This window comes from Bufo bufo, chromosome 2 (genome assembly GCF_905171765.1).
Source record: "Bufo bufo chromosome 2, aBufBuf1.1, whole genome shotgun sequence".
NCBI lineage: Eukaryota > Metazoa > Chordata > Amphibia > Anura > Bufonidae > Bufo > Bufo bufo.
In genome coordinates this window covers 211171818-211186984 of record NC_053390.1, presented here as the reverse complement: position 1 = coordinate 211186984, position 15167 = coordinate 211171818, and the positions used below count along the sequence as shown (strand labels likewise).

Sequence of the window (15167 nt, the reverse complement as noted above, 5' to 3'; positions counted from 1 at the left end):
CATAACTTTTTTTTATTTTTCTGTTCACATAGCCCTATGAAGTTTTTTTTTTTTGGGACAAGTTGGACTTTGTATTGCCACCTTTTATTATCAATATGTAGTGGGGAGCTAGAAAAAAAATTCCAAATGGAATGAAATTGCAGGAAAAAATAAAGAATTCCACAACAGTTTTATGGGTTTTGTTTTTACAGCATTGCCTATGTGATAAAACGTGCCTTAAGGCCGCATGCATATGACTGGTGTGTTTTGCGATCCGCAAAACGCAGATGGCGTCCGTGCGCGTTCCGCAATTTGCGGAATGGCACGGACAGCCTTTACATATAACTGCCTATTCTTGGCTGCAAAGCGCGGACAAGAATAGGACATGTTATATATATTTTATTTTTTTGCAGGGCCACAGAACGGAGCAACGGATGCAGACAGCACACGGAGTGCTGTCCGCATCTTTTGCGGCCCCATTGAAGTGAATGGGTCCACATCCGAGCCGCCAAAACGGAGGCTCGAATGCGGACCAAAACAACGGCCGTGTGCATGAGGCCTAACTGCCTAAAAAAACAAAAACTGCGAATCAGGTATTTGGACTTTTTTTCCATTTCGCTGTTTACCACATGGGATAAATATTTTTATATTTGACTAGTACAGGCATTTTCGGACTTGGCGATGCCCATGATTATTACTTTTTATGTATTGTATTTTTTGGACTGTAAGAAGCACTCCATGCAGTGCTACACTACTGATGACCTATCTTCATGGTAGGTCATAAATATCAGATCTGTGGGGGTCCGTCTCCCAGCCCCCTTGCCAATCAGCTGTTTGAAGATGTAGCAGCGGCTGTGCGTCCTCTTTGTAGAAGCAGAGCAGTGTAGTTACAACTGCTCGTCCCATTCAAGTGAATGTAAAAAGCAGTTGTAACTGCACGGTGCTGGCGCTGCAGAGGGGGCTGCAAGCAGGTGGTTTTGAAGTGAAGCTCACCTGTGCACTATTTGACCACTAGTCCACCCAACACCACATAGACATGGATGCTTTTTTTTTTGCACACGTGCAGTGCTCTGGCGGCTGCTTATCTCCTGCAGGCAAATCGGACATATTGAAATTCATCATGCCTAATCCTTCTTTAATCTTACATCTGGGGGGGATCCTCCCATACTCATTATTCAGCTGGTTTGGCCAACTTGCATTTGATGTGTATAAGCAGTTTTTCTTTCCTGCCTTATCTAATCCTCCAGCAATGTAATAAATCTGTCATTTACTCCAGATCTGAGTTTAAGGGGTTGTCCGGTTTTCTCATATTGATGATGAGCTATCCTCGGGGTCTTCTGATCACCTGTTAGCTCGTCTGTATGAGAACCAGACAACCCATTTTAAGCTTTTTCTTTTTGGCTACTGTCACACTTGCGGTAGCCTTTTCCGGCAGACTGTTCCGGCGGGGGAATAGCCTGCCGGAACCGTGCTACCACTAGTTCACCGTTCCGCTGGAAGTCCGCTCCAGCTCCATTTCACAATAATGGGGGAGGGCCAGAGGTCCGGCTGCAGTGCGGCAAACATGCAGAGAGGCGGCAGGAATGAAACTACAGCACGATTTCCCATTCTAGTGAATGGGGCCAGAGCGGACTTCCAGCACGGTAGACTAGCTGTAGCACGGATCCCCCGCCGGAACAGCCTGCTAGAAAAGGCTACGGCAAGTGTGAAAGTAGCCTTAGTCGAGCAACAAATGCTAGAAATTGTAGGCCTTTTAAAATAAAATAAAGAACTAGAAATCCTTACAAGCAGCAGTGAATGGCAAACCAGTCTGAAGTAGGGTTGTTGCGATACCATAAAGTATTGCGATATTTGATACCACACGGAAAAAAAAAAAAAGCTGTGTGCATTCCGTCCGGCTCCAAATCGAACAGTTCTATCCAATTTTTTGGGGGAGGACAAGGTGGCAAAAAAAAAAGGCGAATTGTGCAATTTTTACGGCATTCACCACTTTTCACAGATTTTTTTTTATATATACAGTGGAGGAAATAATTATTTGACCCCTCACTGATTTTGTAAGTTTGTCCAATGACAAAGAAATGAAAAGTCTCAGAACAGTATCATTTCAATGGTAGGTTTATTGTAACAGTGGCAGATAGCACATCAAAAGGAAAATCGAAAAAATAACTTTAAATAAAAGATAGCAACTGATTTGCATTTCATTGAGTGAAATAAGTATTTGAACCCTCTAACAAAAAAAGACTTAATACTTGGTGGAAAAACCCTTGTTTGCAAGCACAGAGGTCAAACGTTTCTTGTAATTGATGACCAAGTTTGCGCACATTTTAGGAGGAATGTTGGTCCACTCCTCTTTGCAGATCATCTCTAAATCCCTAAGGTTTCGAGGCTGTCTCTGTGCAACTCTGAGCTTGAGCTCCCTCCATAGGTTTTCGATTGGATTAAGGTCCGGAGACTGACTAGGCCACTCCATGACCTTAATGTGCTTCTTCTTGAGCCACTCCTTTGTTGCCTTTGCTGTATGTTTTGGGTCATTGTCGTGCTGGAACACCCATCCACGACCCATTTTCAGTTTCCTGGCAGAGGGAAGGAGGTTGTCGCTCAGGATTTCACGATACATGGCTCCGTCCATTTTCCCGTTTATGCGAATAAGTTGTCCTGTGCCCTTAGCAGAAAAACACCCCCAAAGCAAAATGTTTCCACCCCCATGCTTGACGGTGGGGACGGTGTTTTGGGGGTCATAGGCAGCATTTTTCTTCCTCCAAACACAGCGAGTTGAGTTAATGCCAAAGAGCTCTATTTTGGTCTCATCAGACCACAGCACCTTCTCCCAGTCACTCTCTGAATCATTCAGGTGTTCATTGGCAAACTTCAGACGGGCCTGCACATGTGCCTTCCTGAGCAGGGGGACCTTGCGAGCCCTGCAGGATTTTAATCCATTGCGGTGTAATGTGTTTCCAATGGTTTTCTTGGTGACTGTGGTCCCTGCTAATTTGAGGTCATTAACTAACTCCTCCCGTGTAGTTCTAGGATGCTTTTTCACCTTTCTCAGAACCATTGACACCCCACGAGGTGAGATCTTGCGTGGAGCCCCAGAGCGAGGTCGATTGATGGTCATTTTGTGCTCCTTCCATTTTCGAACAATCGCACCAACAGTTGTCACCTTCTCTCCCAGCTTCTTGCTAATGGTTTTGTAGCCCATTCCAGCCTTGTGCAGGTCTACAATTTTGTCTCTGACATCCTTGGACAGCTCTTTGGTCTTTCCCATGTTGGAGAGTTTGGAGTCTGCTTGATTGATTGATTCTGTGGACAGGTGTCTTTTATACAGGTGACTAGTTAAGACAGGTGTCCTTAATGAGGGTGACTAATTGAGTAGAAGTGTCTAACCACTCTGTGGGAGCCAGAACTCTTAATGGTTGGTAGGGGTTCAAATACTTATTTCACTCAATGAAATGCAAATCAGTTGCTATCTTTTATTTAAAGTTATTTTTTCGATTTTCCTTTTGATGTGCTATCTGCCACTGTTACAATAAACCTACCATTGAAATGATACTGTTCTGAGACTTTTCATTTCTTTGTCATTGGACAAACTTACAAAATCAGCGAGGGGTCAAATAATTATTTCCTCCACTGTATACATTTTAATATTTTAGTAGTTTTGTACTTTTCGGACGTGGCGATATGTTTATTTATATATTCTATATGTAAAATTGGGGAAAAAGGGTTATTTTATACTTAATACAGATACAGGAGGCGGGTGCGGTGGCAGAATCGCATAGCCGACCTCTGACTCGGCGCTGCGATCCGCGGCAGTTAACCCCTCAGGTGCGGCACCCAGCTACCTGTCACAGAGGTCGGGTGCAGGCTATGTGATTCTGCCGCACCAGCCTCCTGTATCTGTATTAGATGTTAATTTTCATTGGTGGTGCAGTGCGCCTGTCCCCCCCTCCGCCCCTCTCTCCTCATTGGCAGCGGCGGCACAGGGGTACGGAGAGAGTGACTCCTTCTCCTCTGTGCTGCTGAGGGAACATGGCACACGCTGACAGCAGTGCGCTCCATGTTCTCTGATACTGGGCTGCGCAGTAGCGCAGCCTAGTATCGATAAAGGGCAAATCCCGGTACCGATACCGTACAATTCAATATTGCGCTGAATAGCGAGTTTAATAAGATCTAAGCATAGCCTTGTGGATGTGCGATCCAGTTCTGTTTTTCGCCTCTTGATATATACCGGGACAAAAGTAACAACCCTAGTCTGAAGCAATGCTTTTGGCAATGGCAGCAATTCATAGGGTTGTGAAATCTACTGAACAGTTTCATCACTCTGCAATAGTTTAGGCACGAGCCACGAAAAAATCCTTAATTTTTGCTTTGTCCTGTGCTTGATTTTTATTTGACACTTTTTGTTCTTCACCTCTTATGTGAGCTGCGCTTTTCATTGGAGAAGCATATAAAAATCACTTCATGGCTATTATTTAAAGCCATTAAAGGGGGTTATCCAGGATTAGAAGAACATGTTCGCTTCTTCCAAAGACTGCACCAGAACTGTCCACAGGTTGCCTGGTATGGGTCAGCTTCTTTGAAGTGGATAGGACTGAACTACATCCAGATGCATCTATGTTGTGGACAAAAATTGAAGCTGAATCAGACTTAATTATAAAAAAAAGGCATGTGTCAGAGGTATACATCAGGAGATCCTCCAACTCCAAAATGTGAATAGGCCCGAAATGTGACCTGCAAGAAGTTGAGCACTGATATTTGAGGTTGGCCCTCGTCTAACAACTTTGATCCCCACATTTGGAGAGACTAAGGATTAAATCAGTGTAGTCGAAGAATGTAAAACCTTGAATTACTATAGCATAACTGCTGAGGGAGGTTGACATTGGAGGACCTGCTGTCTGATTTCCTTTTCTACTAAATACTTGTTCCTCCTGAAGTAACCGTTCTCTACGTTGTGGCGTTATTCCCGATGGAAATGTGTGAGCAGATTAAGGGCTCATGCACACGAACGTATTTTCTTTCCGTGTCCGTTCCGTGTTTGTTTGTTTTTGTTTTGCAGACTGTATACGGAACCATTCATTTAAATGGATCTGCAAAAAAAACGGAAGGTACTCCATGTGCATTCTGTTTCTGTATTTCCGTTCTGCAAAAAAAATAGAACATGTCTTAGGGTCCATTCAGACATCCATAGTGCATTGCTGATCCGCAAATTGCGGATCTGTAATCCACCCGGCCGGCACCCCATGCGGACAAGAATAGGACAGACTAGAAGATCGGGGGCGTGCTCCGGAAATGCAGATGCATTAAAAGATTTGCACTCGCAGGGAAAAATCGTGCATGTTCCCGCAACGCCCGTGTGAACCCAGCCAAAGAGTCTCAAGGTGGCGGCACACAATCAAGTGATTGTCCATTGTTAAATTTCATCTGATGAATGATAATTTTGGCTGACATTGCCAATTTGCGGATCCGCAAAACACTACGGTGGTGTGAATTCACCGTAAAGGGGTTGTGCGCCTTTAGTGGGGGTTATGGTGGCGGCTGCTGCGCTGTATTTCCAGGATGTAATCTTCCGTTTTTGGCACTGCTACAGCCAATTGCTGGCCACAGCGGTGACCTACTCCCCTTGGGTCATGTCATAGTCGTGTTATACAAGGGTATCGGGTCAAATGGAAGTTTATATGCTGGGAGCCATTGCCGGGAAGCAGGTATGTTGTAGGCTTTACTTACCAGGTCTGCCCAAGAGGGTGGGTTTGCGGAACCTGCACGCCACCTCCCAAAGGTGCTCAACCCCTTTAACTCCACAAAAGTGCCCAAAATCATTCCACCCAATGGGGGAGATTTATCAAAACTGGTGCTAAGAAAAACTGGCATTTTTTTACCCATAGCAAGCAATCAGATTCCACCATTCATTTTTTAATGCTCATTTGGAAAACGAATAGATCTGATTGCAACTAAGGTGTTTTCCTTTGCACCAGTTTTAATAAATCTCCAAAAAATAAAACCACTTTTATCCACTGTGTTCTGGTTGCTAAAAGTGAGTAATTGTTTGTTTTTTCTTTTGACCACACATGGGTAGTTTGTGTGCAGTTCATCGCTCACCTATTGACTTTAATGGGAGAGTCTTGCACCAAAATGGTGCATGCTGTCTACGATCAGACAGCGAATGTGAACACCGCACATCTTAGGGTGAGTTCACATCTGCATTGGAGGCTCTCTTCGGGGACTCCCTCACAGATCCTGCATGCAGAAACTGAACAGACTCCATTGTGGTCAGCGGAGTCTGTTCAGCTACATTTGGCTCTGTTATGCATCTTTCACAACGAACAATGCGTTTTTCATGCATGTGATACTGAAGGTTTACAAACATCTTCTAGCGACTATCAGAGGGAAAAACGCATTGCATCCGCACTGAAGCCCCATTCACTTCTATAGGGCCAGGGCTGCGTGAAAAACGCAGAATATAGAACGTGCTGCATTTTTCACGCAACGCAGAACTGATGTGTGGAAAAAAAAAAAGCATGTCCAACTACTGACTTTCTTTAAAGGGAACCTGTCATGTCATTTTTACACCATGAACCAACTTGCCCTTTGTATAATTGACAACTAGAACCGTATATAGCACCATGTTTTGTTTTTATTTTTTTATCACTAGGCATATTGTACTTTTCTAATCCAAGGTGCGATTTCTGCCAAATATGGAAATGAAGTACTGACCTCACTAGTTTACTTCTCGTGTGTGTATGTGTATATATAATATTAGCCAGTGCAGAGCGCAGCAAGATAAGGGTACTTTCACACTAGCGTTTTTCTTTTCCGGCTTAGAGTTCCATCCTAGGGGCTCAATGCAGGAAAAGAACTGATCAGTTATATCCCCATGCATTCTGAATGGAGAGTAATCCGTTCAGGATGTCTTCAGTTAAGTCATTTTGACCGATCAGGCAAAAGATGAAACCGCAGCATGCTACGGTTTTATCTCCGGCAAAAAAAAAAAACGGAAGACTTGCCTGAATGCCGGCATTTTTTTCCTTAGGAATGTATTAGTGCATTCAAAATGCCGGATCAGTCCTTCCGGTCTGCGCATGCACAGACTGAAAAAAAGGTAAAAAAAAATAAATGGCGGATCCGTTTTGACGGATGACACTGGAAAGACTGATCCTGATCAGTCTTATTAATGCCATCAGTTGCTTGCTTGCCGGATCACTCTGCCGCAAGTGTGAAAGTAGCCTAACCCTATGCTCTGATGCGAGTCCAGGAAGTGACGACACAGCGCCTAAAAAATTTGAAGTGGGGAAGAACTGGCGCATGTGGTTTGTGCAGTTTCAAGATGGAAAGGACACCGGGAGACTGGTACTACTGTGTGCATGCGTGGAATTTGTAGTAAAGAGGGTGTATCGTTTGGAGCTATTGGGGGAGTGGCTATAGCGGAGATTAGAAAAAACCCTATACTCTATTCACCTCATCAGCATGTGGCGCAAGACTGTTGAAATTCGTGGGGCAAGTGGTGGACAAAGCACAACTATGAGGAATTAAAGGTGCATTATACTATATGATAATTGAATTCTGACAATCCTCTTTAGTGCATAAACACACAACAGGTTTCCTCTACATTTGGACTGTTACTGCTAATGTAAGTAACTATGTAACCTCTAGCCATCATAGAACACAAATGGGACAGAAAAGAAGAGCGATCAAAATTGTAGCTCAGTGAAAGATGTAATGCTGCTATAACATGCAACTGTGGTATATGCAACTGTGGAAGCGCTCATCTCCATATTCATCTGTATCGCCGTCCTCAGCGGAGAAGCAGGAGAGAGGTGTCTCCCTTGCCCGTTCCTCTGATAGGCTACAGGCCTAGTGCCTGTAGCCTATCAGAGGCCAGTGCAGGCGGCGCAATGCTGTCATCGCGCCACCTGAGCCGTACAGATCGGGACACAGGCCGGAAGAGGCCTGCATCGCATCACTGTCAGCAGCATAAGGTAAGTGAGTTTGTTTTTATTATTTATAGTATACTGTGGCAAGAAGTGGCGTGGGGGCCCTATATACTGGCACAATATGAATTGGTACTATGGAGAAGAGGAAGCACTATGGGGGCCCTATATACTGCCAAAATATGGGGGCCCTATATACTGGCACAATATAGGGGTCACTATGGAAAAGAGGGTAAGCACGATCAGGGCCCTATATACTGCCAAAATATGTGGGGGCACTATGGAGAAGAGGGGAAGCATTATGGGGGCCCTATATACTGGCACATTATGGGGGCCCTATATACTGGCACTATCTATTCTGTGAATTGCAACAACAAGGCTAACTCCAGACTTTGATGCCTTAGCAAAAAAGGGAGACCAACAACACTGTTCCCACTAAAATTGAAGGTGAGTTATATATACTATGTTATGAAAGAAATACATGCATAACAGTTTTGTAAAATAACTTTTTATTCTTTTCTACCTTGAATTAAACTAAACTTTTAATGTTACGAAATTTTAAATTTAATTTATATTAATTCACACAAACGCCCCATCCATCTACTCTTGTCTGGCCCCCGGGTCTAATATATGAACCCATTGTGGCCCAGAAGTCAGTTTGCCCACCTCTGCTCTAGTACCAACCGCTCCGTTGCTCCTAGAGGCTCATTTGCATATATAAAGACTTAATTTTTCTCAGCAATGAGGGCACTTAAGAACATGGAACCAACACAGATGCCTTCAGCTGCCACGTGCACCTGTAACAGATCAGCCAGTTTTCATAGGTACAGATCTCTTTTTACCAATCGTCATGTAGCTGTACTTCAGTAGATAACGGTACAGTAGGAGTTTACTGTGAATATGTAACATATTATTCCAGTTTCTAATAAAAGCCATATTGTCATGTAAATAGCGCCATTAAATCCGCTTGCATTACTTGGTAACTGGTTATTGTGTAATTATTGTACCTTGTAGGTGGATGTTGACAAGGCTGTGAAAGCTGCACGTGAAGCTTTTAAGCTGGGATCACCATGGAGGAGATTGGATGCCTCACAAAGAGGAGTCCTGCTAAATAGGCTGGCGGATCTTATCGAGAGGGACAGGGCTATCCTCGCTGTAAGTACACTAATGATAAAAGGGTTGGTTAAGTGTTACCTAATCCATTATTGCAGGATCTCCTATATAACGGTGGAAGTCAGGTTCTACACCTTTTGTATTTAATGGGTTTTCTGGGAGTAAAAACTTGATGGCTTATGCTTGGCAATCAGGACTTCCAATGATCAGCAGAATGAAAAGGCTGCAGTACTCCAGCGTGCTCGGTGGGCCTTTCATTACTACACTGGCACAGCGGCTTGTGCCTACATGTGGTTGTTCCCAGTACTGCAGCTCCGTTCCATTCAAGTGGGTGTTGGTTGTAAATCCTTGTGGTTGTCCTACCTTGGTTTCAAATATGGAATATACTATGGCACTCAAATTAAAGGGGTTCTACAGTTTTAACTGATCTATCATCTGGATAGATCATTGGCATCTGACCGGCGGGGGTCCGACACCCGGGACCCCTGCCGATCAGCTGTTTGAGAAGGCAGCGGCGGTCCAGTATCGCTGTGGTCTTCTCACCGTTTACCGCTGGCCCAGTGACGTCACGACTAGTATCAACTGGCCTGGGCGGGGCTAAGCTCCACTCAAGTGAACGGAGCTTAGCCGCGCCCAGGCCAGTGATACTAGCCGTGACGTCACTGGGCCAGCGGTGAGAAGGCCGGAGCGCCGCTGCCTTCTCAAACAGCTGATCGGCGGGGGTCCCGGGTGTCGAACCCCCAACGGTCAGATGCTGATCTATACAGAGGATAGATCATCAGTTAAAACAAACTGCAGAACCCCTTTCTTATTAAAGCGTGAATTTTATTGTTGCACAAATTCATGCTCATCTGCTATTTTGAGTGCCGCGGCATATTACTTATGGTACTGTGTTTTGTTTTTTTTCACCTACCACTGGCACCACAACCTCTTGGAGTGCAGGTGTCAACCCATTACCTTGATTTCAAATATGGACTTTTAATGTAGCCCTAAAGCGGTCTCCCAATTACTATGTCCTCTCGGCTTAGCCTAGTGTGCTTATTTATTCAGTATTGCTCCCTTAAAACACAGGTTCCTGTCTGGTGAGCAGGAAGAGAACCTAGCCTTATATACAGGTGGAAATCGAAAAATTTGAATATTGTGCAAAAGTTCATTTATTTCAGTAATGCAAATTAAAAGGAATTGCATTAATGCAACTTTAAAATTTGAATTTTGTGAAAAGGTTCAATATTCTAGGCTCAAAGTGTCACACTCTAGTCAGCCAATTAATCCATACCCCCTGAGCAAAGGGTACCTCAAAATTGTGACTTTAGGGTTTCATAAGCTATAAGCCATAATCATCTAAATTATATTGAGATATCTCGCTTTGCATGTAATGAGTCTATCTCATATGTTAGTTTCACCTTTTAAGTTGCATTACTGAAATAAACTTTGCACGATTGTTCTAATTTTTCGAGTTTCACATGTATATATTAAGGGGTTATTCATCTTGCAATGGTCTTTTGGCAGACTTGGTTGCATTCTATTTCTGGGTCCTGTCTACTTCTGTTCCCACAAGGTCAATTGGTCTTGTGACATAAGGGAGGCAAGGTCATCCTTACAGCCAATTATTGGCTGCTGAGGCGTCAATTTGGATATTGGCAGCTGGGGAACCCCATGTAAGAAATTGCATGTATGCCCTTACCAGATTCACTGATTCACAGAATTATTATTTTTTTATTTAGCTGTTGCCCTTACCATAGATATACGTGCAAAACGAACAGATTACAGATGATGAAGGGGAAATCAAATTCCCTGTATGCTGCACTCCATGTAAAATAGCTGTCTATATAGTATGCTAGGGGAACAGTGTGTACCTGTTACACTGCTAAACCATTGTAATGCAAGTCGGGATGTTAATCTCCCTTTAAATTTATTATACAGGAACAGTACTGATTATTATTAATATAATATTTTTATTTTTTTGTGTAGAATTTGGAAACTCTGGACAACGGAAAGCCTTATACCATATCCTATGCAGTGGATCTGGACCTTGTAATTAAGTGTTTGAGGTAAAAGCCATTTTTAGTTGATGCCTACTCATATATAATGTACTCGAACTGTATAGACTGGTGGCCAACATGCCTTCTTGAATAGACCACCCAAACTGCTACACCCTCTACATCAGAGATGAGGTACCTCTCTAAACATGTGAGCCATCAGTCATACAACGCACAGTACTGTAGAAAAACGCCCTACAAATGAATCCCCATGTTTCCACTGGGCATTTCTTCATTGGACAAGTGTCCTGCAATATCTGTGACCTCTCCAGACAATAGCAACACTAATAGAATAATCACATAGGGGGGTCATATACAAACAGATATACATCACTTCTGCAACTTCCTTGCTCACGCCCAGTCTAAAAAAGGGGCCTTGCTGGGAAGGAGGGAGGCCCGTCTCATTCATAATTTTCTACGCCTGGTATAGGCGTAGAGAACGGTCTAAATATAAGATGGCTAGGAAGCTGTCTTAAATCTAGAATTGGCGGTGGATACTCGGAAGTTAAGTAGAGGCCTCTACATAACTTCGGCGAACCACTGCTAGCATTGGGGCTTAAGACCGGCATCTAGAACACCAGTCTTAATAAATGTGCCCCATACTCCCCACCTAACTCGCAACAATTTTCAGGGCCACCACTGTAGTATGTGTTTACAAGCTGCAGTGGCAACATAGCTGTATATTGCTCGTGACCACAGCAGACAATTGCTGGCCTCAACGGTCTGTGTCATGTGTTACAATGGCTGCATCACCACTGCGACCTTTGAACGCAGAGGTAAGTACCAGAGCAGCAGCGTTGGAAATTGTGGGGGAATAAAGGTTTTCCGAGACTTAAATACTGATGACCTATCTTCTGCCCACTGGTGCTCCAAGGGTAGTTTTCAATAATGTCGTCTTGTTCTAATTCAGATATTATGCTGGATGGGCCGACAAGTGGCATGGAAAAACCATTCCAATTGATGGAGACTATTTCACCTACACCCGGCATGAACCAGTTGGGGTTTGTGCACAGATCATACCGGTAAGCCTTCCATGGTCCCACTTGTCGTGAACATGCTTTACAACATACTAAAACCTGAAGCAAATATAATAAACCTTTTACTACAACACTCTGGGTTATCCACAAGTGCAAGCAGATGTGGTGGTACGCGTTCAGTCAGCAGATGTAATTTATATTCTTTCTTGCAGTGGAATTTCCCTCTTCTGATGCTTGCCTGGAAATTTGGCCCAGCACTGGCTACTGGGAATGTCATCGTCATGAAGGTTGCTGAACAGACACCCCTCACCGCTCTTCATGTTGCCAGCTTGGTGAAGGAGGTAATGTTCTCTTGCCTTTTCTCCCACATACACATGACCATTTTCTCTGGAGATTCCTGTTTGCTTTAGTCCTACAAGTGGCTCAATATATGTATAAACCCTTTCAGAGAGAACATGAACTTGGACATGGTTGACCTTTGATTTTTAAACATTAACTCAGTGCAGCTTGTGTAAACCTATAGAGGGATAAAGTTGGAGATATCCTCTTTCTGGGAAATGCATTTTTCCTAGTGAACAACTGTAATGATGGGCGCCTAGGGCAAAGCTTCCCTGGGTGGTTAAGTACAGCATAATTACCTGTATGTTCAGTAGACCTACTATTAGGCTTACAGTCCAATATGGGTTTACATTATAGATGACAAATTGGATGAGACTTATCTACTAAACCAATTAACAGTTTCCCGAAAGAAGCTTGTTTGTATGGTCAGAGGATTAGCACAGAAATAGTCATGGAAGTCGGTCATTTGACTACACAACCTAGTAGTGTAAGAACAAGACCATTTTAGCCCTGGATTGTCCTAGTTGTAGTATGTATATGAGCATATCAAGCTGCAGATGGATGACTATTTTTATCACAGAATAAAGATTCATACTGAACCAGTTTCATAATTTATTTATTTTTTTACTGCTAATGTATGGGATAATTTGATTAACATATTGTATCTTCTTTCAGGCTGGGTTCCCTCCAGGTGTGGTTAATATCGTCCCTGGCATGGGTCCCACAGCAGGTGCTGCCCTTTCTTCTCACATGGATGTGGACAAAGTTGCTTTCACTGGCTCTACAGAGGTAAAATCGCCATCACCTATAAGTGCTGCCACATGTGCAGGTTTCTTGATTACGTTTTTGAAGCCAAAAACAGGAGTGGATTCAAAAAGAAGTTGTATTGTAACTGTCCTTGATACTTACTTTTATGATCCACTCCTGATTTTGGATTAAAGGGAACCTGTCATCAACTTTGTGCTGACCGTACTGAGGGCAGTATAAAGTACTGACAAATACCGATTTCAGCGGTGTCACACATCAGATAAAAGGGATGAAAGGACGCTTCAGTTGAACATATCGACAGTAGGAGGTGCAATTTTCAGGTTTACCAATAAACCTGAAAATTGAGAAATACCCAGTTGTGAAAGTGTGCCTCCTACTGTCCATATGTTCCACTGAAAATCGAGCGTCCTTTCATCCCTACTGTCTCACCCGAGTGGTGGGGTGGCTCCCGCCCAAGGTGTTTGGACAAACCCGGGCTGCACCAACTGTGAAGCATCTATGTTTAGCCTTCATTGTGGTTACACCCAAATAGGTGCAACCCATATAGGTGAGCAAACAAATTTTTATTGTGGATTATCTACTTATTGAACATACTCGCCCTATGTGCTCCTCTCTATACCCTCTGGCTATTATTTGCTAGATCAGATAAAAGGGAGTGGTTGCCGATAACCAGCATCATAATCCTTGCAGCCCAGGCCTTGAAAAGAGCCACGGCTACCTGAGAAGTCATGGTTATTCATAAATTCCTGCTCTCCTGACCACCTGCTGATGACTGACCGTCTTCTACCCAGTTGTCTCCCTTTCCCTCTAGGAGAAAACTGCCAATCATTAGCAGATGGACGGGAAGAGCAGGAGATTATGAATAACTCTGACTCTTCTCAGGTAGATTTGACTCTTTTCAAGGCCTGGGCTGCAATGATTATGATGCTGGTTCTCAGCAACCACTTACTTTTAGCTGATGAGTAACAGACCGCTGAAATCAGCATTTCTGTCACTACTCACCCTCAGTACGGTCAGCATAAAGTTGATGACAGGTGTGACGCTCACCGGGCCTCTGGTGAGCGCCGCTGTGTCCTCCTAGCTTACCAAGGACAATGCCATCAATTGGATAGAAGCTGTGCTTGGTATCGCAGCTCAGCCCCATTCACTTGAATACGACTGAACCATGCGACCGATTAACATGACATCATATGGTCAAGGAAGAGCAAATTTATGGCATTCAAATTTAAATGGATTTGCCTCAATTTAATAGTAACAGTCTCCTATTACTTAATATTCATGACCATTTTAGTATGTGGTCTTCCTGGGCCTGCCAGAACAAGGCCTTACTATCTCATTAAGTCAGCAATTTTGTATTTCTTTAGCAGTCTTTACAGGCTTAAACATGTTGTAAAATTACTTATTTGTGTTTTTATCGTAAACACATTTTTAAAGCATTTTTTTAAAATTTTCCATGTCAGTATCTATATTTTTAAAAAAACCACAAAATCCAGCAGTTTTTACACTGGCCACTAAGCCTAATAGATGCCACGTCTTTGTCTGTACTCTGTACAGATCATTTTACCACAGTTATCTGCTTATCACAGGCACCTATACAATGAGTGTCAAAGCTTATGTACTCCTGGCTTGTACAATGACCTCTGCACAGGTCACAGAGCAGGCCTAGGAAACTCTCCCACAGAAGTAATTTAAGTCCTCTCCTGACCATTGTATCTATGGACCATGGGGCTGCCATAAAGAATATCTCTAAATGCTATTAAGAACAGCTCAGGCAAGATGGATGTTCAGGAAAAGGAATACAAAAATCTGCAATCAGAAAATGATTAGAAAGCTATGTTACTATCTGGTTTTAACTAACCGGAAAAAAAATCCAGTGATTTCCAATATTGTATTTGCCTGTAGTGTAGTTTGTCACCTGAAAAATGGGGATCAAGCTGGCTGACATTAGCGATGTGCTAATGCCAGCTGAACATCACTATATTAGTGCCGTCTCACTGCCTGAAGCCTTTATTGAGAAAAACAAACTTTTA

The 15167-nt window shown here is 43.3% G+C and overlaps 1 protein-coding gene across 2 annotated transcripts in view; it reads left to right on the top strand.

Moving 5' to 3' along the window:
* The window catches only part of ALDH2 (aldehyde dehydrogenase 2 family member), a 57716-nt gene that overhangs the window by 30411 nt on the left and 12138 nt on the right, over nucleotides 1-15167 (top strand). For both annotated transcript variants that reach the window (XM_040416095.1, XM_040416094.1), the window contains 5 exons: nucleotides 8916-9056; nucleotides 10986-11065; nucleotides 11964-12075; nucleotides 12243-12371; nucleotides 13045-13158. In XM_040416095.1, coding sequence (XP_040272029.1) covers nucleotides 8916-9056; nucleotides 10986-11065; nucleotides 11964-12075; nucleotides 12243-12371; nucleotides 13045-13158 — 576 coding nt within the window. The remainder of the gene's footprint in view (nucleotides 1-8915; nucleotides 9057-10985; nucleotides 11066-11963; nucleotides 12076-12242; nucleotides 12372-13044; nucleotides 13159-15167) is intronic.